This window comes from Pelophylax lessonae, assembly GCF_965119305.1.
Source record: "Pelophylax lessonae genome assembly, chromosome: 11".
NCBI lineage: Eukaryota > Metazoa > Chordata > Amphibia > Anura > Ranidae > Pelophylax > Pelophylax lessonae.
In genome coordinates, this window is record NC_138778.1 from 176425899 (window position 1) to 176449565 (window position 23667).

Consider the following 23667-nt stretch of genomic DNA (forward strand, 5'->3'; position numbering starts at 1 on the left):
TGCTTCTAATTCACAAAGCCGTGTTTGCTTACTGCATGCTGAACTCTGCAATAAAGTCTACCTCCCCTCTAATACAGCGGACCTCGAATAAAGGCTCAGGTTTTATACAGCCCTCAGCTACAGAAGTCAATGAGCAGAAGGGTGGATATTTGTAACCTGACTACATTTGTACTTTATAATGGTTATGGTATTGTTCGAGCGGTTCATCTCTTCTGAAATTTGGAGAACTTTATGAAGTCCATTCGGATCACCTACTAGTGATTGATAAGTATAGATGGTAGGGGGGGAGGGTCATCAGTATCAGTCATTACGAGATGGAAGACAGGGCTTGAATTGGAATCACTTCTGTAAACCGTCACTCTGGTACAGCGATCCCATATTAGCTCATTTATCCTTGTGGTACCTAGCAAGGTCAAATATTTGACAGTTCTTCTCATTATAACATTGGCGGTCTGGAAAGAGCATCCGGATTCTGGTACCAAGAGTTGAAATTGTTCAAGTAATCAGGGGGCATGGGGGCAGTTCTTCCAGCCGTAGGAAAGTCCCACATTGGAGGAGCGTTAGGGGAGCACGGAGAAACCGATGATGAATTCTGAGACTGATCTCCATCTTGGGCACTTGGACCTTGCTTGACAACTTTTTTGTACTTGGATCTCTTGTTCTGAAACCAGATCTTCACCTAATAATAAAACAAAGAATATAGATTTTTTTTCACATTTGAAAATATTACAGAGTAACACACTAAAAACATTAGCCACAAATCACTTTTTCAGGACTCCCACCATGGTCATGATCTTACACTGGCTGATTCTAGGGCTTCCATAAATTGAAAATGCCTCCATAATGTGTAGACTTCCAAATTTAATAAGATTTTTATTTTTTTTAAACTTTCCAAACAATCCTTAAAGCCAAACTTTGGGCACAAGAACAAACAAAAAACAAAAAACACCCCTTAAAAATTCCCAGTTAGGCGGCTGGCAAGTTTTAACACTTGCAATGGGGATAAGGGGGGCACCTCAGGGGTTTAAAACTTGCCAACCTCCTAACTGGGAATTTAGGTCATGTTTTTACAGTAGAAAACCAGGGTTTTGGCTGCAGCAAAATGCCATAACCCCAGTATTCACATTTTTAGCAGGCAATTCTGCTAAAAGTGATCCAAGCAGCTGATTAGCTGCTTTCCAGTGGTTCTCAGGCTTACCTGGCTCATCGGTAAGCCCGAGAACAAATACTATGGTTGCGTCGGCAAAAATGGGCTAGGAGGCATGGAGCAACGTCATGATGGCTGTTATTTCCTCTGTCTTCTGGTTCAGGGCCAATTTAAACAAGGTTTTTTTTTGTTTTTTTTTTTATTTTGATCTGATGTTTTTTATTGTAGAGGAGAGATGTGGGATCTTTATTAATGGGATGTTTACATTCCTTGTAACACTGCTGGGGGGGGAACACCCACACACCACTTAAAGGAACAGAGTAAAAATAAAAATTTACAAAGGCGGCCCCCCTCCCCCCGCACAGAAGCGACCGCATACATAGGTCATGCCCACATATGTAAACTGTGTTTGCACCACCTATGGAAGTATTCAAATGTCAGAGCAATAGCAATAACTTTAGCAGTAGAACTAACTCTAAACTGGTAACCTGGAAAACCTTTAAAGCATCGCCTATGGAGATTTAGTCATTTTTAAGTACCATAGCTTGGCGCCAAGAATGTGCGCAATTTTAAAACATGACATGTTAGATATCTGTTTACTTGGTGTAACATCTTTCATATTTTATGGAAAAAATGGTGAGTATATATGTATGTATGAAAAAAAAAAAAATAAATAAATGTTATATATATATATATATTTATTTTTTAATTAAAATGTAATTTTTTAAAATAAAATTGTATTTGAAAAACTGCTGCACAAATACAGCATGATATAAAATTTGCAACAGCCACCATTATATTCGCCAGGGCCTCTGCAAAAATAAAAAAATTGTAATATTCTTTATTTACACGTTACTTTTTTTTAGTATTTATTACACACTAACTTATTTTAAATGTTTGGGGGTTCCAAAATAACCGATTCCTCACTCTGCCAGGGTCCCTCCATCTGTGTAACCGGTTCTCTGAAGCCTCTTCCCTAAGGTGCTGCAGACGCAGACTAGAGAAGGATAAACAGTTCGAGCCAAGAAAAAGTTCAGCCCGAGTTTCGCCTGTTAAACGAACATCCGAATATGCGGGTAGCTCAGCAGGATGTTAGCCCAGAGAGTGCCCTACAATGCACTGCAGCTTCACAGTACATTCTAGGGCCCTAATTGGATGAAGCCTTGCACCTGACAAAGGCTTAACCAATTAGCACTGTCAGAGCCCTGATTGGACAAAGCGACGAGGACTTTCTCCAATAAGGACTCAGTACTCTTAGTCCCACCCCACACTAAAAAAAAAAAAAAAAAAAAAAAAAAAAAAAAAAAGGTTCCTTCCCAACGGAAGCCTTTGCAGTGTGAAGTTGGAGATCGAGCAGGGCTCATTTTGCTACTAGTGTGTTAATGTGTTCACCTTTTGTGATTGTAGAGTGTTAGTGTACCGTTAGTATAGTGTGTGAGAATAGTGTGTCAGTGTAGTGTTTGTGTAGTGCAGTGTTTAACACCACTTTACATAAAATTTAGTGTTGTATACCCCAAGGACTCTGCTTCTCATGCCCTTGCAAGCTTGTGGTGCATGGGGCTCCCTTATTCTTCAAAGCCTGCAAAAGGATCCAAGAATTCATAGCTTCAAGGATAAAGATCATTGTTGGCAACCCTCCTTGACCACTGTTACAGGGGGGAGAGTCTCAGAACTCATCCTGCACTCGCAGAGGGAGTAAAGGATGAAATATCTTAAGCAGACCTTAAAGAGGAGTTTATGTAAATACCTTTCCAGACTCTGATAGTTAACAGTCTTAAAGAAAAGCTTATTTTGAGGCTTCTATTGGTCAAAGGAGGAGCGGTGCAGATGGGACCACCTCAGTGATGCATTTCAAAATCTTTTTAGTCCTCGGCCCCCAGAGCCGTCAGCTTTAACATCCCATTGGTCGCATCTGCATCGAATGGTGGAAGATTATCTAGGGGCTAAAATAGACATGGAGAGCTTTCCAGTAGACATGCACTGGGTTTCTGGGTCATGAGAATAGACTACTGGCCAGAACATGCCCAGTATGCAATGGAGCTGCTGGGCTGCCCTGCATCCAGCGTGCTTTCCGAATAGGAATGCAGTGCTGCCGGAGGTTTTGTGACAGATCAAAGAATCAGTCCTGGATTAGCAGCAGCTATCAAGCCCCTGATGCCAATGTCGCAGATTAAGTGTTATTGGGATCTTGAATCTCTGCAAGACTGTCTAGGCTGCCTAGCTTTGTGTGTTGATTTTATGGTATAGGTTTCATGGGTACAATGAACACCCAAGAACCAATTTTTGCCAAACATGCATCAAATTGTAATCTTTTACAGCAAGGCCCTATCTTCCTTTCACCAAGAGTACCTCTAGAAGGTTACAGGGTGAAGGCACCAGCCCCCCAAAACTATTTTTTTCACACTGGTTACTACTATTCAAAGTCTGCGAACGACCAGATTTTACCCCAAAAAAAAAAAAAAATAATAATAATAATAAAAAAAAAGGTAATCTTGGCTTCTTTACATTAGGGTTGCTCACGGTGGTGTAATAAAAATGTTTTTTTCTATCCAAATTCTGCCAAAAGGGCCACCAGAATTTATAAAAAAAAAAAATCTCTAATCTTGTTTCGAGTACCCTAAAATGTAGCCTCATCAAACAGACTGGCTCCCCAAGCCGTGGTTTACTAAATAAAGAAAGCTTGCAAGGAAAATCTATTTAAAAGGTCTTTTTTCTTTATAAAATTTAAGTTTTGCTGCAGCAGCTTCTATACATGCTACAGGTGTGCCACTTTACTTACAGGCAGACTAAGGGGACCCCGCCAGGCACCATGTTTAAAGGAATTTTAAATTTTTAATAGTTTCACCTTAATCATCATTAAAATCACGGCTCCTTTAAAAACCATCTAAAAGTTTTTGTTTTGGTAGATGTCCTCCAGGGCAGTAGCTGGGCCCCCATAACCTTTTTATGGCCAATAACTTGTATAAGCCTTCAAAATTGGGGACTTTGATTTTTCCTGTTCAGGTCCCACAGACTTCAATTGGGTTTGTCGTTCGGGTTCGAACTGCAATGTTCATGAGCTCTGACGTGAACCTAACAGGGGGTCGTTCAGCCCATCTCTAACACAGACACATACAATGTAGGACCAAAAGCCCTCTGTTGTACACAACACTGCAAAGGTTTTTTTTCTCTTGAACTTTAGAGTGAATGAAAAACCAAAAATTTTGAAAGATTTGAACATGTGTAAGGTTTTTAATGCAGTCCATGCAGGGTAGATTCAGCCTATTTTAAATTGTAGGTACAAAAAGGGGAAGAAACCCCTTTATAAAAAACAGGACTTTATAGGATATAGGGGTTGTCTCTGAGATGAGCACACACACAATATAACGTATATAAAAAATAACATATATTATATTGTGTATGTGTTCATCTCAGCAACAACCCCATATCCTATAAAGTCCTGTTTTTTTATGTAGGTGTTTCTTTGCCCTTTTTGCCTACAATTTGATATATACTTAGGATGTGGATATGGAGAGTTGTCCCTAGAACTGGTATAACATAATAAAATTAGATTCAGCCTACTTGTCCTAATCAGGGATGGGCCGAACAACCCCGCAGCAGAACTCCCGAGCAGGGGAAATGTTCTACCCCGAACAGCGAACCCCATTAAAGTCTATGGGAGGCAAACAGGAAAAGAAAAAAACAAAAGTGCCCATTTTGAAGACGTAAATGCAAGTAATTGGCCATTAAAAGGGGTATGGGGGTCTGGGTACTGCCCTGGGGGACATGTATCAATCTTTTTTTTTTAAACAATTCTTTTTTAGGAGCAGAGATTTTAATGATGATTAAAGTGCAACAATAAAGTGAAAAATTCCTTTAAATATAGTGCCTGGGGGGATCCCCTTAATGTGCCTGTAAAGTGGCGCATTTGTAGCATATACAGAACATGCTACAGCAAAAATGACATTTTCTAAAGACAAAAATCCCATTTGAAGTGACTCAAGGTTACAATTGCTGGCAAAAAAAAAAAAAAACACGGCACAGGGGGCCCTCCCCAAGATCCATACCAGACCCTTATCCGAGCAGGCAGGTCAGGAAAGGGGGGGGGCCGAGGGAGCAGCCCCCATGCCCTCAACATGGTGGGGGGTGGCTCTGCTCCCCCCCCACCCCAGAGCATCTGGTCCCTAGGTTGATGGGCCTCTTCCCGACAACCCTGGGCTGGGGTTGTCTGCGTCTGCGGATGGCTTATTGGAATCTGGAAGCCCCCTTCAACAAGGATCTGGAAGCCCCCTTCAAAAAAAAAAAAAAAGCTTCCGTTCGCCCATCCCTAGTCCTAATCAGGGCCGGACTGGGTGTAAAAACCAGCCCTGGAAATAATGTCATACCAGCCCCATAGCAAGGACTATACCAAACCAACAGCATAACGTCATTATTTTCTTGTTCATAAAAAGGGAAAAATCATGCATTTTTAAAGCACAATTTGAACAGTGTATTACATGTAGATAAGACAGATATGAAAGCACATAGAGCTTTATAAGAGCAAATGCTGGTTAAGAGTGGTAAAAGTGCGGGCATGGTACAGGAGAGGCAGGGGCTGCGGGCATGGTGCCACTACGTTACTGCGCATGCGCCCACCTGCCTGAGAATGGCCGAGCGTGTACGGCTTTCCAGAGCAGCTGCGGCGCGTGCGCAGTTGACATGTTGGCCCAGCCGCAGCCATATTTTTTTGCGGGCGCTGCTGCAACCCCAGGCCAGGCGGTCATGCCGGCCTACCGGAAAATTTCCCAGTAGGCCAGTCTAGACCTGGTCCTAATCAGGGATGAGCTAGGGTTCAGCTTAGATTTGGTCCCCTTTGCGTATGCCTTGGGAATGCTTTGGCTGAAGCTGATCAGCTCGGCACTGACAACTTCCTTCCGGGTTTGACTGAGCACAAGTTTGGACCACACCCAAGCTCACCCCTAGCCCAGATGACTGTTGACCCCAAGGCAAAAAGTGCTGTGAAAGCTAACATTTTGAGTTGTCCCCCACACGAGGGGACATCTATTGGGACTCAATTTCCCCTCACTTTTTTGGGTCTACAGGACAGGATGTTTACAGATGCATAACTATGGTATGTAAACTATGGTTTACAGATGCATAACTAAATTATAAAAAAAAGGTTGTAACCACTCCCTGCTCCTTCCAAAAATGAAAAAAAGTTTTTGTTTTGGATATACTTTAAAGCTCAAAGTCCATAATTTTTTTTTTTTTTTTTTTTTTTAAGTGTTGACTAGAATTACTTTCAATGTCAAAAATTAAATAGCATTTTTGGTTTGTGGTGCCCAGATTCAATGTAGTTACGCTTTAAGTGTGTACAAATAAAATATAGAAAATGAGAAAATGGAAAAATGTAGAATAGAAAAAGAAGATATATAAAATTTGAGATTTGGTACTAGGTGTGGCTATAAATGGCCCAGAAAAAAGTAAGTAAGCATGGCCTACAGCCGTCAATCACATAAAAACAAAAACCCCTTCAGCTCGCTGGAAGATCTGCCTGTGAGTAGGCCAAATTTCAGTGGGTCCTGGTGCTGGACACCCACTCCTGGACAAGCACACATCTCTCCTTGGATCTTATGGTCTGCCCTTCTCTAATCAATTTCTCACCTAGCTGAAGAGCATTGCCATTGAAAATCCAGATCCTCCAATATAGAATATAGACATCTACCCCTAGCCCCTTGGTTCTCACCTGAGTCTGCGTCAAGCCAAGTTGTGCAGCAAGCTCTGCCCTTTCCGGAAGGGCTAAATACTGCGTTTGCTGGAACCTCTGGTTGAGGGCCTGCAGCTGTAAACTGGAGTATATTGTTCGAGGTTTCCTGACTTTCTTTCCTTTTCCATTAATTCGGATTTCGCCATTTTCTATCACCGTGGATTTCTCCAGCTCTGGAAGATAATGGTAAGGACGCTAAAATTATGACCAAAATGAATTTGAAAATTATTTTTATATTTAAAGAATGTTGACTTTGTTGATGCATTAGAGGTGGAATAAAGTTGTTAATGTCTATGCAGGATAGAAAGGATGCTTTTCTAGCTATATTAATTGCTGGATGTGTAAGGAGGTACAATTTTGACTGCTCTTGCTCAGTTTTAAATGTCAATAAAATGTAATTACAATCCTCCTTAGACCCAGTCTGTTTGGACAGTATGGCCACTTGTTGACTTTGCAGAACCCAAAAGGCAGCTTCAGGTCTCATTCACACCATGTATAGAGACGTGCATTTTTCTGTACCGGTTTCTGCAAGAAAACCAAGAACATCATTTTTTTCCCTGTTCATATCACAACACTGGTATCCTGTGCGTATTTTTTCCTACACAGAAAATCAACATGTATGCATTTTTTTGGTGCAAAAAAAAAAAAAACCACCCCACCCACTCTTGTGACACTACCATAGCCGTATGATCATGGCACATAGAAAAAACTTGTGTCCTTGCAGAGACCGATGTTGACAGATATTGAATCCAATAACATTTTACTTCAGATAAGTGCAGTGCAGAAGGCATTTTTGTAAACCCCATCTCTGCGATGAAAACTTTAAATTACCTGAGTACCATGGGAAAACTAGGGAAGGTCTAGCTAGGACTAACTAGCAATAAACAGAAGGTGGATTAGGGAAAAATATCAAAATTTAGAAGATAAAAAAAGTTGTAGCAGCACTGCTCTAAAACAAAGTGTCAGTAGATCGCTGAACATCAAAAAAATAGTAATGTTATGAACACGTTAGGTGGGAAACCACAAAAATATTTCAGATCCAGCAGATGGAGCTTTATGCCATTTTCACATGTTCCAGGATAATTTCGTAAAAAAAAAAAAAAAAAAAAAACCACCACACAACTACAAAAGTTTAGTAGCCGCGGTTAAGGATTGCAAATGTCATTGAGGTCGGGTTCACACCGCTTCAACATGAACGTCGTGCAACTTCCGATCTGACTTTGCCCTGAAACATCTGTCAGACATTGGTCAGACTTAAATGAATAGGATCGGACTTGAGATGAGTGCTACTTGGGTTTAATATGGATTGGGGGGGGGGGGGGGGGGGTGAACCCTGCACCATTTTTTTTTCCCCATACATTTTGATTTGCTAACATTAGTTAGGATACTTCTATGGGCTGAAATCCATAGAACCAAAGTAGTGTAGGAACCTTTTCCAAAGTCAGACCAGTTAAGATGGCTCTTATAAGGAAACATTGATTTTTACATGTTATTAAACTTGTGATCTCCAAGTCAGAGAGATTGTCGCACCAGTGTGAACCAGGCCTAAATGGGTCAGGGGAAGGATTCTACCCAGTTTGTCTCCCTCCCTCTGTACTTTTCTGGATGGCTTAGTATGAACTTTTAATGAAAGAGAAAGAGTTTTAACGCAAACAGCTGCACCAAACCCATAAGGTTCTTCAAATCCTGTAATGTGTGCATCTTTTTTAATGTGAATGTTAACCACTTACCGCAAATCGATGTACCTGTACGTCTGCTTGCAGAAGCGGTTGTATCAGCAGGATGCCTGCAGCTGCAGGCATAAACCCGTTACCGGTCGGCTTTCAGGAGATAACAGCCGATGTGCCTCAGCAGCCACTCGGCCGTTATCCCAGCGAGCGGGAGGGGATGCCCCCCGTTCCCCCCTCCTACGGCTCTGCCTGGGTCTCCCGTCCCACCGGGAGACCCGAGCAACAAGCCGGCACATCCGTCGGCTGGTTGGAGTCCCGAACATAGCCGGATTCGGCTTTGATCGGGTCTCCAATGTAGTAACCCGGAAGCGACGTCACTTCTGGTTTACTCGGCTGCTAACAGCGCTGATTTAAAAAAAAAAACTGCCAGTATTCAAAAATGCAGATTTTGGCATTTTGAATACTTTGAAGTGCAGTGGATGGGTCTTGAGTCCCTCCATAAAGAGTACCTGTCACTGCCTATTACTGTCACATGGGATGTTTACATTCCTTGTGACAGTAAAGGGATCAGATTTATTTAATTTTTTTTTCCTTTTAGCGCTGTGTGAAACAAAAAAAAAAAAATTGTTGTTAAAGCGCCCCCGGCACTGTGAGCTCACGCACAAAAGAAAATGCATACCTAAGTCGCACCCGCAAATTAAAATGGTGTTCAACCACACATGTGAGGTATCGCCGTGATCGCCAGAGCAGAGCAATAACTTCTAGAAAAATACCTCCTCTAACTCTAAAATGGTAACTGTTAAAAAATGTTAAAGCGACGCTTATGGAGATTTTTAAGTACCGTCATTTGTCGCCATTCTACAAGTGTGCGCAATTTAAAACTGCAACGTTAGGTCTCTACTTACTCGGCGTAACATCTTTCACAATATACAAAAAAAATGGGGCTAATTTTACGGTTTAGTTTTTTGAAATGCAGTGAAATTTATTTTTTCCACAACAATTGCGTTTGAAAGACTGCTGCGCAAATACCGCGTGACAAAAAAATATATATATATTGCAACAACTGCTATTTTATTCTCCAGAGTCTTTGCTAAAAAAATATAATGGTGCTGCCAGACTCATCCACCTTACCAATCGCTCAGTGTCCGCTACTCCTCTGTCAAACCCTCCACTGGCTTCCGCTCACCCAACAAATTAAATTCAAAATGCTAACATCTTACAAAGTCATCCACAAATTTAGCCCCCACCTACATCACTAGCCTAGTATCAAAATACCAACCTAATCGCCATCTTCGTTCCTCCTGCTCTCTAGCTCCCTCGTCACCTCCTCCCAATGCTCACCTACAGGACTTTTCCAGAGCCTCTCCAATCCTATGGAATTCCTTACCCCAATCTTTCCAATTATCTCCTACTAGCTTTTAGACAATCCCTCAAAAACCTCTTCTTCAGAGAAGCCTTTCCTACCCACACCTAACAACTGTACTTCCATTTTCTCCATCAGCTCATCGCCCACATTGCTCTCTTTTTCACTTGACCCTCCCTTTTAGATTGTAAGCTCTAAAGAGTAGGGCCTTCTAATTCCTCCCGTATTGAATGGTTTTCCGTGTGTGTGTGTGTGTGTATACAGTATCTCACAAAATTGAGTACACCCCTCAAATTTTTTAAATATTTTATTATATCTTTTCATGTGACAACACTGAAGGAATGACAATTTGCTACAATGTAAAGTAGTGAGCGTACAGCTTGTATAACAGTGTAAATTTGCTGTCCCCTCAAAATAACTCACACAGCCATTAATGTCTAAACCACTGGCAACAAAAGTGAGTACACCCCTAATTCCAAATTTTAAAATTGGGCCCAAAGTGTCAATATTTTGTGTGGCCACCATTATTTTCCAGCACTGCCTTAATCCTCTTTGGCACAGAGTTTCCCAGCGCTTCACTGGTTGCCATTGGAGTCCTCTTCCACTCCTCCATGACAACATCACGGAGCTCCTCCACCTTCCATTTGAGGATGCCCCACAGATGCTCAATAGGGTTTAGGTCTGGAGACATTTGGCCAGTCCATCACCTTTACCATTAGCTTCTTTAGCAAGGCAGTTGTTCGTCATGGAGGTGTGTTTGTGGCTGTTATGTTGGAATATTGCCCTGTGACCCAGTCTCTGAAGGGAGGGGGATTATGCTCTGCTTCAGTATGTCACAGTACATGTTGGCATTCATGGTTCCCTCAATGAACTGTAGCTCCCCAGTGCCGGCAGCACTCATGCCGCCCCAGACCATGACACTCCCACCACCATGTTTGACTGTAGGCAGGACACACTTGTCTTTGTACTCCTCACCTGGTTCCCGCCACACATGCTTGACACCATCTGAACTAAATAATTTTATCTCGGTCTCATCAGACCACAGGACATGGTTCCAGTAATCCATGTCCTTAGTCTGCTTTTCTACAGCAAACTGTTTGCGGCCTTTCTGGTGCATCATCTTTAGAAGAGGCTTCGTTCTGGGACGACATACATGCGGACCAATTAGATGCAGCGTATGGTCTGAGCACTGACAGGCTGACCCCCCACCCCTTTAACCTCTGCAGCAATGCTGGCAGCACTCATACGTCTATTCCCAAAGACAACCTCTGGATATAACCCTGAGCACAGGAACTTAACTTCTTTGGTCGACCATGGCAAGGCCTGCTTTGAGTGGAATCTGTCCTGTTAAACCACTGTATGGTCTTGGCCACTGTGCTGCAGCTCAGTTTCAGGGTCTTGGCAATCTTATAGCCTAGGCCATCTTTATGTAGAGTAACAATTCTCTTTTTCAGATCCTCAGAGAGTTCTTTGCCATGAGGTGCCATGTTGAAGTGACCAGTATGAGAGAGTGAGAGTGATAACACCAAATTTAACACACCTGCTCCCCATTCACATGAGACCTTGTAAAACCAATGAGTCACATGACACCGAGGAGGGAAAATGGCTAACTGGGCCCAATTTGGACATTTTAACTTAGGGGTGTACTCACTTTTGTTGCCAGCGGTTCAGACATTAATGGCTGTGTGTTGAGTTATTTTGAGATAACAAATTTACACTCACTACTTTACATTGTAGCAAAGTGTAATTTCTTCAGTGTTGTCACATGAAAAGATATAATAAAATATTTACAAAAATGTGAGGGGTGTACTCACTTTTGAGATACTGTATGTATACTGATTTTTACTTGTGCACCTGATGTGTCAGAAAGGGAGGACTGGAGTTGGACAGCTCCAGGACAGGTTAGCAGCACATACATATGACATTTTGGGGCCCCTTACAAAGCTTTAGGCCTGGGACCACCAACATTCCCCATGGCCCGCCCACTGGCCCTCCCATCAAATCTGCCCACTGGCCATCCCACTGAGTCCTTCAGTGCACCCACTTTTAACACCCTTAATACTTAACATATGAAAATGAAAAGTGTATTCCCCATCCCCACCCAGAATTATTCATCCCTTTCCACACTGTATCCCCATCCCCGGCCAGAATTATCCATCCCTCTCTACACTGTATCCCCATCCCCGCCCAGAATTATCCATCCCTCTCTACACTGTATCCCCATCCCCACCCAGAATTATCCATCCCTTTCCACACTGTATCCCCATCCCCGGCCAGAATTATCCATCCCTCTCTACACTGTATCCCCATCCCCGCCCAGAATCCTGGAGAGTTGTGGATAATTCTGAATAGGGATAGAGATTGTTGTGGAAAGGGATGGATAATTCTGGGTGTGGATGGGTATACATTGTTGAAATGTATGGAAAATTCTGGGCGAGGATCAGGATACATTGTGGAAAGAGATGGATAATTCTGGGCGAGGGTGGTGATATATTGTGGTGTGGGATGGATAATTCTGGGCGAGGATGGTGATATATTGTGGAGAGGGTTGGATGAATCTGGCCAGGTTTGGGATGAGGGAGTTGCATTGTGAAAATGGATGAGGATGATTCTGGGTGGGAATGAGAGTTACATAATGAAGAGGCTCTCCACAATGTAACTCTCCCTCCCTCACCCAGAATCATCCTCATCCATTTTCACTTTGCAACTCCATCATGCCAGCTTGTCCCATCTGAGGACTCAGGAGAATAAATAAAGTGAGTACAAAGAACAGCACAACTGGCACAGCAGAAGCAAATCACTGCACACACAAAATTCAATTCGTTGACTTACCCGTATCTGCTCCATGCACCTGCAAGGGCTTGGGCCACTTCCCCCATTGACCAGCTGACTACACCCTCTGCCCGAGTGCTGCCCAATCACATGAACATCAACTATCCTTGAAGCAGCAGGCAACAAAGCGGAGTGAGCTGGTCAGATTCAACTGCGGGCTCATCTCTGTTGCTGTCGCCGCAAGAGCAGGGGGGGTTGATTTGGTGCCAGTAAAATTAATCATGGCTGATTCTGTAGGGCAGGGGTAGGGGAACCTTTTTTTTTTTTGCCAAGGGCCATTTGTATATTTATAACATCATTCGGTGGCATTCGGTGGCCGTATAGAAATTTTTACTTAAAAATGAGCCCGTTCCATCTGATCAAACATTTAATTACCTCACCCCTAATGTGATGGCTGGAACTGCTTCTCTTTGGCGAGGTGTGAGATGTTAGCTGGTATTGAGGGTACTACTCGCAACTGGTTTTCCAGGTTTGCATCGGTCAGTCTGGAGCGCAGAAGACTCTTTGCGGTGGTAAGTTTTGAAAAGAACTGCTGGCTGGTACTGCTGGTCGGTACTGCTGGTCGGTACTGCTGGTCGGTACTGCTGGTCGGTACTGCTGGCTAGAGACTTGGAAGTGGCCGCACTGGAGGAAGATGCTTCCAGTATCAGCTAGTCTCCTCACAGGCGGAGTGCATTTGATATCACTCCCCCTGTGAGTCACTCAGACTGTCAGAACAGGGCTGGAACTATACAGGAAACATTGGCTCCGTTCTGACAGCTCAGCCAAGTTAGCAGCACGAGGGCCGAACCAAATATTTCATGGCCCTATACAGCCCACAGGCTGGGCCCCCTTGAAAGCTCGGGCCCCTTACAAGTGTACTGCCTGTACCCCCCTAATGATGGCCCTGTACACAGTTTTTTCATTTTAGTTCTGATAGATTTTTTTTTCCTATTTATTGCTGCCTCTATGAAGTTTTGGGACACAAAATCTTATTCACTCTATAGTCCGAGCTGACTTGAGTAAAAAGGAATTGGGATAGAACAAAAAAAAAAACACCTTACCCCACACAAGAAATTACCAACTGATAGTCAAAAATCCATTGTGAACACTCATTTCTGAAAGGACGCAAGAAGTTTAGTAACTGAAATCTATGGTATTTCTATTAGTATAGAATTCCTTCATTTAAATGCTGATGGTTTAATATGGTATACGCGCTCTAAAATGTATTTGCAGGGTAGAAAAAAAATGGATACAAAGGGGCAGTCAAGGTCACCAATGGCCAGTGTGAAATATCAGGAATGTGGAAAAACTACATAGCACAGAAGGTTTGGAGTGACAGTTTAAGACCTTCAATGATCTGAACTGACAGACCACTCAAGGAGGCAGGTGAGGGACAGGCAAGACATAGGTCACTGCCTACGTGAGAAACTCATGATAGTGCGATAACCTTAAAAACTTTTAAAAAATACTATAGAATGCATGATGACATCATAGGATATCTTCAATGAAAAAAAAACAAAAACAAAAAACACAACAAACTATATTGCAAAATTAGGTCACAAAAGTGCTTGGCAAAAAAACCTAAAGCCAATCAATTAAGGAGAGACGTGCTCTGTCCACTCATTACCAAGAGTATCCAACACATTTAGCAGCAAATACGTCACCTCCTCCTGTGGGATGAACCCGTTTCATCAAAAAATGATCACCCCTTGAAAATGCAAAGCAGTCACCATCAGGGGAACTCCAACCAATAGCAACACTTTTCTGGTGGTATAATAAATCTTTAACCCTTTTACTGCCACAGTTTTAGATTCTAAGTCATTTGCAGTAGGGGGTGGGGTTTATACAGATTCCTAGCGGCTGTGTAAATCTGACAAGCTGACCGTCAGATGGAAGAGATTTGGCGGCTGTGCAGCCACAAGATTGCTTCCACACACCCAGTGACGGTCACCACTGCCATCGGTGGACTCGGAACCAGCACGGTGAGTGCTGCCAGTTCCCCCTTTCTGTTAATGGCCTGGAAGCAATGTTTAGACAAGTGCAGTCTACTTTCTCCACTTCAGGTGGCACACATCTGCAGTGACCCCATACCTGGAGAGGAATTCCAGAGGAACACAGTTCTTCTATGGTTTCCTGTGTCACTGGAGAAGCAACCCCGGTTGGATGCTGCAACCCCATGTGACTACAGTCATCTTCAGTCAGGCAGAGCCTATTTAAGGCCCTTTGGTAGAACAGTGACAGGTACCCCACCTCTTAGGGACAGCACTAGCGGTAGGGAAAGGTTCCTGATGAGGGAAATCGTGGGGACGCAACTCTTTTGGACATCACCCCGCTTGGGCACATAATAGCCGATGGGCATTCTGCTCTACAGAGGCTTTCAGTCCTGCTGATACCTGCTCTCTTCACACTACTGGAAACCGTGCACGCAGGTGGGCAACCTTTCCCACTGGGTTTGTTGCAAACTTTTGCTGTATTTTTTTCAATACAAGTTTTCCATTGCACCTGACTGTGCTGTCACACCAAGCTGCACCCAACCCACACCCTACCTACAACTGTCCAAAACATCACTTTTAGGTCCTGGAGAACTAATGGAAAGCAATCTGAATTTAATTAGTTTATTTGGAGGACAGGTGAGACATCAGGGGTCTTTTAGACCCCTGATGTCTATTTAAAGAGAGCCGGTCAAAAAAACAAACCCACAAAGAAAAAAAAAAAAAAGAAGGAGAGCAAATCTCGTCTATCTATACACACACTTCTAAATGCTTATGTAGAGGGTAGCCAGGATCAGACTACTAAAATATATATAGGCTTATCATTACTGTTGGAGTTGTCTGTGTGCCCCTTTAAGAGATCAGCCTCTCACAGGAAGTGGAAGAACTGAATTGTGGGAGATGTAGTTCTGAATCGAGAGCAGACTTATCTGGATTGCTGGGGGAACTGTTCTCCCAGGGAGCAACAGGGAAGCGAAAGACCATGGGAGAGACTATAAACCTATCTGCTCCACAGTGTGAAAGCTCTCCTTCCGGGACCCAGTGAATGCGGATCAGCCTGTTGTGTGCGTACAGGACTGATGGTGACTGAGGCCTAGTACACAATGCCTAACCCGAGTGCGGAGCTCGTTCTCAGCGGAGCAGATGCCAATAGCTACACTGTGGATGCTGTCACAGTATAACTGAAGAGGAAGCGAGTGAAGACCAGACGAGCAGCCTGAGGAATCGCTCACTCCCAGACGCCGGAGAGTGGGAGAGCGCATCGCCTGTCTTATAGGACCCTCATGAATGGACATCCGAGAGAGAGAGAGAGAGAGAGAGAGAGAGGGTGCCTGTGTGCAATCCTGACTGCCAGTATAACCTTTCCCATCAACACACTGACCGCAGACATTATTGCACACATCACCTCCCTTGGGATTACAGATTATCACTTTGGACAGTGATAAGAGCTCCAACTGGCTCTCTAAACGTGAATACTCAGGAAAGCGGATACAAAATTGTTTCTACATGGTATCGCACTCCGACACTTTTACATAATCTCTTTCCTTCGGTCTCACCGACCTGTTTGAGATGCCTGTCAGAGACTGGGTCGCTTTTGCACATTCTGTGGTCCTGCCCGAGCCTGACTTCCTTCTGGCAGGAAGTCCACAGGATTATCACACAGGTGACCACGTATGATTTAGCTTTCACACTGGCCCAATACCTCCCCCACCACTCCCCCACCTCATGCAAAACATACTCAAAATCTCTCACGGTGCACATGGTGAATGCGGCCAGGCAATGCATTCCCGTGCTCTGGAACTCCACACAAGCCCCCTTCGTCAAGCAGTGGCTTTTACGCCTTAAAAGGGTGGCCGAAATGGAAGAACGCATTCACGTTATAAAGGATTCCCCTACCAAATTGGGCATGTTGGATTCACTACACATCCACGCCGGAATTTGCCCGTCTGTAAATAGTAGATCTTGTCCTTGGATCCTCCTCTGAGCCAGTCACAGTTGCGTGAAATGATCTCCCTATTCGGAGATTGCCTCTACCTTCTACTACTCGGCTCGCCCCCCCCCCCTTTTTTTTTCTCTCTCCCCTCCTTGCCCCCCTTCCCTTCCTTTATCCCTCCCTCCCTTCACTCCTCCTCGTCCCACCCTCTCTCGTTTCTGCTGGGTGCCCACTTACCGCCCGACGGGCCCGGTCGGCGCGCACCCTTAGCCCAATCTCCATACCCGGATTTTGATCACCATCACCGTTCCTGAGTGTCATGCATCCAGGATATGGGTCTGCCCCAGGACCTGCTCCGTCCGCCCTGACTCTCTCCATTCGAGGCTCCCTCGCTTTACATAGCCCTTTCCTCTCTTGCTGTCTACTGTCCTGACAGGTTGTAGAACCCCTCCTAGAATTTCCTTTTCCAGCATTATGGAAGGAACGGGTTTGTTCTCCCCCATGGGCATTCGGTTATACTTTTGTTGTTCCCTTCCTTCTTACAGATTTTCCAGAATTTACGGATATTATAGCTGTTTTAAGATTTTGTGGATGATACCAATCTATATCAGGTCCTTATTGCATTTTCATGTATCTTATGCTGGTTAGTTGTCCTCTGTTAGATCTGATATTGAGCATGTACTTTGTGCGTACTCTGTTCTACTAATATTTTTATTTGTTTTGAAAATACAGTTTTCAATAAAATTGTTTGGAAAAAAAAAAAAAGAGCTCCAACTGCCGGTGAAGATTTAGCAAGGCCTTGCTAGGGGAGGGGTGTCGACACCTGCTACATCTTAAAAGGGACACACTTGATTTGTTCACAGCATTGCTAGTTAGAACATTAATAGCACTAAGATAGCTCTAAGTTTTCCTTTAAGCTAACAATCATAGCATTATTATAAAGGTTATCAGTCACTGTTTCAAATCTTAAGAGTATTGTTTTACCATTGTTCATGGATATTCTGCTAGTTTAGGTGGGATTCAGTTGACTGATAAAGGATAAACAGGTATAACTAAGTAAAACAGCAAAACCTTATTTATCTTGTGTCAGTGTTTTCTTAAAGCTATACATATACAGTAATGTCGAAACCTAGAGTGGGTTGGACGGTTCACGGGAGTGCTGAGGAACACCTATCAACCAGCAGCCCTCAAGGAGGCAGTGCTACAATAGTTTACAAAAAAATTGGGTCATGGATTGCATTTGTGGGCCCTAGACTTAATTTTTTACCAATATTTAGCATTTATTTTTTAAAAAAACAGTTGTGCTAATATCGTGTGACATAAAAAATTGGAACTACCAATATTTTATTCTCTAGGTAAGGTGTCTGGGTTGGGGTTTACATAATCTTCAGGCCAAAACAAAAACCCTGGAAAAATGGCTCTGGCGGCAAAAGGGTTAACAAAGGTCCTGCGCCAGTTTAGGTAGTTTTACCAAATGTTTGTGTAGCAGATTCAGATAGGTTGTGCCACTTTTAGAAAAGCGCACTATTATTTTACCAAATTTAAAAATCATTACCTCCATTTCATAAAAAAAAGAAACTGAATGTAATTAAAACAAATTTAAAATTGGCATAGAAAGACAGGCAGAGTGTCTCTGTAGGCTTTGTAGCAGCCCACCCTATCCCCGCCTGTCACTTCACAGTCGACAGCTTCCTAGCAACCAGTGATGCAGACAGTGGGTGGAGCCTTTGTGATTGACAGCAGGCAGATTTTTTTTAGCCAATAGCAGGCCGTTTATTGGTTTTCAAATCTGCCCACTGTCTGCGGTCTTAAGAACAGCAATAGGTGACTATAATGCTTGCCTTAAAAAATAAATGTATACATACACCTCATAAATTAGATCAAAGTTAATTTCAGTAATTCAATTAAAAAAGTGAAACTTCCCACTGGACCTCATACAACTTGGATTCTGTGCCTCTCCAGACGCTGCGTCCATGATATCCAAAAGAAATGCAACATTTTCCAGTCAGTGATGATTTGGGAAGCCATGTAATCTGCCGATGTTGGTCCACTGTGTTATCAAGTCCAAAGTCAGCGCAGCCCTCTACCAGGAAATTCTCGAGCGCTTCATGCTTCCCTCTTCTGACCAACTTTATGGAGATGCTGATTTCATTTTCATTTTCCAGCAGGAATTCGCACCTGCCCACACTGCCAAAAGTACCAATACCTGGTTTAACCACTTAAGCCCTGGAAGATTTTACCCCCTTCCTGACCAGGGCCTATTTTGCGATTCGGCACTGCATGACTTTAACGGACAATTGCGCGATCGTGCGACGCTGTACCCAAATGAAATTGACGTCCTTTTTTTCCCACAAACAGAGCTTTCTTTTGGTGGTATTTGATCACCTGTGCGATTTTTTGATCATGCGCTATAAACAAAAAAAGAGCGACAATTTTGCAAAAATAACAATATTTTTCACATTTTTTTATATGAAATTCCCCAAAAAAATAAATGTAAAAATCTAATTTTTTTACACATTTTAGGCCAATTTGTTTTCTGCTACATATGTTTGGTAAAAAAAAAAAAAATAAATAAATAGCAAAAAGCGTATTTTGATTGGTTTGCGCAAAAGTTATTGCGTTTACTAACTAAGGGAAAGTTGTCATTTTTATTGTTTTTTTTTAACGAGTAATGGCGGCGATCTGTGATTTTGTTTGCGGGACTGCCACATTGCGGCGGACAGATAGGACCCTTGACTGACATTTTTGACACTTTTGGGGGTACCAGTGACATTACTACAGTAATCAGTGCTATACATATGCACTGTTACTGTACAAATGACACTGGCAGGGAAGGGGTTAACTTTATTTGAGAAGGAGGGGTTAAGTGTGTCTCTAGGGGCCTGCTTCTAACTGTGATTGGATGTGGCTTTACATCTAACAGCAGAGATCTACGGTCCTACATAGCAGGACCGTATGATCTCTGCTGTTACACAGGGGATAAGACAGGCGGCTTTGTTTACATTAGCCGCCTGACTTTCTCTCGCTGTAACGGACGATCGCAAGTGACCGGCGGACCTCGGCGGGGGGGGGAATATAGCCACCCAGGGACAGGAAGTGTTTTTTTAAATATCTTACTTTTCTAAAACAAGTCCACTACCCCTATGTTACAGAGATGTAGAAAAGAAGACCTGTTTGAAGTCCAGCCTGGGTGACAACAATGGCTTCCTCCATAGATACAGTGGAGGGGTGAGATGAACGCAGCCAATTAAAGCGGAGTTCCACCCTGGGAAAGTTTTTTTTAATAAAAATACCCCCGGGACAGTCAGGGCTAGTGCATTCCACAATGGATAGCCTCTGATCTGTCCCGGGTTGCACTTACCTTTTAGAAGAAATACTTACCTTGAAAATGTATTGTCCAGCGCTGCCATCTCAGGTGTGGGCAGCTTGAAGCCAGCGCGTCCTCTTCTTTGTCCTCCTCCATCTTCATCGGTCCCACAATGCATTGCACCGGCCCTACCGTCACTTCTGGTGCCGCAGCGTCATCCCTGCACAGCTTCTGGGCATGCCCAGAAGCTGTTTAGCAAGGTATGACGGTGCCTGCACCGGAACTGACGTCGGGGCCGGTGCAGGCGCATTGATTCCTGGGAGCGATGACGTTCAGCTCCCATGAATCATTGGAAGCCAGGAAGTGACGAATCGCCGTGGCCGCCGAGGGGAGGAAGAGGAAGTAAGGCAAGTATATTTTCTTCTAAACATGGTAAGTAAAAAAAAAAAAATTGTGATTATTCATTTGTTTTTCAGGTGACCCGGAGCAAGAAGATGGAGGTAAGTATAATTTTAGGGTGGAACTCCACTTTAAGGACAGAAAATGTGTTTCAAACAATCTTCTCTTCCTTTTTGTAAGCTACCGATTCCTCCCTTCCCCTCCCCCCATGTACTTAAGATGAAGAAAGGGAAACGTGTTTGAAGATTAACCTGCATAACAACTTTGGTGGTTCCCTCAATAGATACAGTGGAGGGGTGAACATAGCCACCCAGGAAATGTGTTCTTAAAACAATGTTACTTCTGTAAATTACTAAACATTGAAGAAGAAAGAAAGTCCTCTTCAATGACTAATCATTGAAGATGAAGAAAAGGGAGACATGTCTGAAGTCCAATTTGGGTGGCAACCATGGTTTCTTTTATAGATACAATTAAGGGGTGAACATAACCACCCTGGGACAAGTGTGTTATAAACAATTTATCTTCCTTTTGTAAACTACTTAATCCCCCACACCCATGTAAGTAGAAAGGAAGACATGTTTGGATGGGGTGACAACAATGGCTCAGTACATAGATACAGTGCAGGGGTAAGCGTTGCCACCCAGGGGCAGGAAGTGTGTTATTTCTAGGGTTACTAGGTGATAAATAAAAGGGAATATATACTTTTTAGCTATCAAAAAGGAAACCAGCTAAATCCATAAGTAAAATCAAGACAATCCTTTCAGAGGAAGATGTAACTTTACAGATAAAATAAACTCGATGAGAATGTGCACGCTTCAGTTGAATTGTCTAATTTTTAAAAAGCGTAACAGGTAGAGGACTGTCAGCAGACAGAGCGAACACCATCCAGAACCATGTCTGCTAGTGATGCAGAAAAGCAGTCAGACTCCATTTACAACCCACATATATGTTATTATAACTTGGGAGCATTATAGGACAAAGATGAATGGTGGATGTCTTGCTGATCTGTATCATGTGATGCTGGGGGTCCTGGACCATGCAACTTTACTGAAAAGAATATACAAGAGGGGTAGGTCTAGCCTGTCTGATGTAAGCGCAGTAAAAAAAAAAAAAAAAAAGTCAGTGGGCAGGGGCATTCGTTTAAAATGGGCATTGTTTTACAAGCGGCAGATCATTAACCTAATGTTATACATTAAACAAATAAAATCTGTAGTGGTGTTGGGATAGTGTCAAGTGGGGGCAGCAGTGTCAAGTTAGGGCTGTGTAGTGTAAGACGGGGGCCAGAAACCTGTCATTCGCGATCTGTGCAGGTGGCAGGTAGACCGTGAACAGGTACCTTTGCCAACCACTAAGCTCAACACTTGCCGGTCCTCTCCCCCCCTCCACTCCACTCATCTTTATGGTATAGCAGAGAGCAGGAGGCAGCACAGCTCAGGACGGAGAGTAGGGGCGGTCCTAGCCAACAATCACCAGCTTAATATGAAAAGTTAACTCCGGCAGCTCCCGCCCTCCGTCCTGAGCTGCTGATTCACCTTGCCACTTATATGAATTTAGGATTACTTGTTAGGATGAATTATCTTCAGGATACACACCTAATACCCCCTTTCACTTGACCTGCTGACACCGGTCCTCGGACTATTCTACACCGGGGTAGCTCCCTTCAGGTCAGGCCCCTAGACACAATCCCCTGTACTCACTATACTGTTTTTTGAGGGTCTCCAGTGTCTCTACCCCTCTCAGTCAGCTCTCATGGACCTTCCTGGTCCCCAAGCCAATCGCCTTTGACCACGTGCCACTGCTACAGAGGAGGAGGCAGCCGCCCTCCCTCCGGGACTCTGCTCACCCCTCAGCACATGTGCTCCTCGCTTTTATACCACACCCCACAATGCACAGAGACAATCAGTCTGTGCCAATCACCCCCCCCCTCAACTCCACTCATCTTTATGGTATAGCAGAGAGCAGGAGGCAGCACAGCTCAGGACGGAGGGTAGGGGCGGTCCTAGCCAACAATCACCAGCTTAATATGAAAAGTTAACTCCAGCAGCTCCCGCTCTCCGTCCTGAGCTGTGCTACCTTCCACTCTCTGCTGTGTGCACCTGTGGTTCGGACACAGCTTATGCTTGTACAGGAGGAGATGAAGACGTTGCTATTGCACCCCAGCCCCCCCCCCTCCTCCCCCAGATTTGGCTATGATATTTGAAACGCATCGAAGTCCTGCCATTGGGGATGAGTACAGACAGGTCAAGCATGATGAAACTGATCTCATTTTCTCTATGTTGGGATTTAGGGGTAGTCTGAATAAGTGATCAATACTAAGTACGATGCATCAGCTGCTATATGATTTTATGAAACAGTTAGGGTTTAATAAAAAAAAAAAAAAAGGGGGAGGTCGAAGGTTCTGTTTTTTGGATTTAGGTTTACCCAATACTTGCCTTAGAAGTCCCAGTGGAACGTGATCTGACAATATATCACTCCTAGCGCAGATGTGCTGCAGAACCTGGTTCCTGAGATAGACTTACGGTGCATCTGTGCATGCAATGAGTTCCCAATCCATTGCTCGTGCACAAAGCACAGCAGGAAAGTCCGACATCTTTCCCTTCTTTGCCTGTGCATTGGAAACTCCCTGCGCATGCACAGACGAGCTCTGCTAGGTCCTGAAGGCTGGGCAGAAAGCTGGCATCACACACAGTAATGGTGGCACTGGAGCGTAGTCAGAGCAGGACTGAAGTTCTGTGTTTAAACCCCCAAAGACTATGCTTAAAGCAATACAAAAAAAATAAATAAAAAAAGATGTTGCCGTGATCTGACTTCCTGTAAGTAAAAAAAGTGTAACCACCCTCTTTCCTGTGCCCAAGATGGATTAAGGACTAGAGACTATGGGATTCGTAGCGTAAATGACCACAACGAACATTCACTATTTGCAAAACAATCAGAAGAGGGGGGGGGGGGGGGGGGGTGGGAGGAGTCTGTTACAAGCAGAAACACACAGTAGGGGGCCCAGTTACACTTGTGTTGGCCCTCTGAGGAGCGATCCACAGCGGATCACTTTTCATAAGCCATCAGATGGGCAGGGTTATGTTGCCTCCTTACTGCTGGTTTAGACCCCTCAAAGCCTGCACCACAGAGCAGAAACCACATGCATTGTACACAGTTGTGGCATGGCCCCATTCACTTATAGTGGCTGGGGCATGTGTATAGCCCATATGGCTGTGGGAAAGCTGTTTGGGGGGCCTCAATATCATAGATCACAGAGCCATTAAGTAGTGAAAGTAGGAAAAAAACAAACAAACACACACTAAGATTTCATTTTATCGGTGT

The 23667-nt window shown here is 43.7% G+C and overlaps 1 protein-coding gene across 1 annotated transcript in view; it reads right to left on the reverse strand.

The window, feature by feature from the left end:
- Positions 1-219: 219 nt before the first annotated feature.
- The window catches only part of LOC309566590 (homeobox protein DLX-6-like), a 29904-nt gene continuing 6456 nt past the window's right edge, over positions 220-23667 (reverse strand). The window contains exons 2-3 of the mRNA XM_082271784.1: positions 6852-7045; positions 220-679 (exon numbers count right to left, since the gene is read on the reverse strand). Of these exons, the coding sequence (XP_082127910.1) occupies positions 437-679; positions 6852-7045 (437 nt within the window). The 3' untranslated portion in view covers positions 220-436. The remainder of the gene's footprint in view (positions 680-6851; positions 7046-23667) is intronic.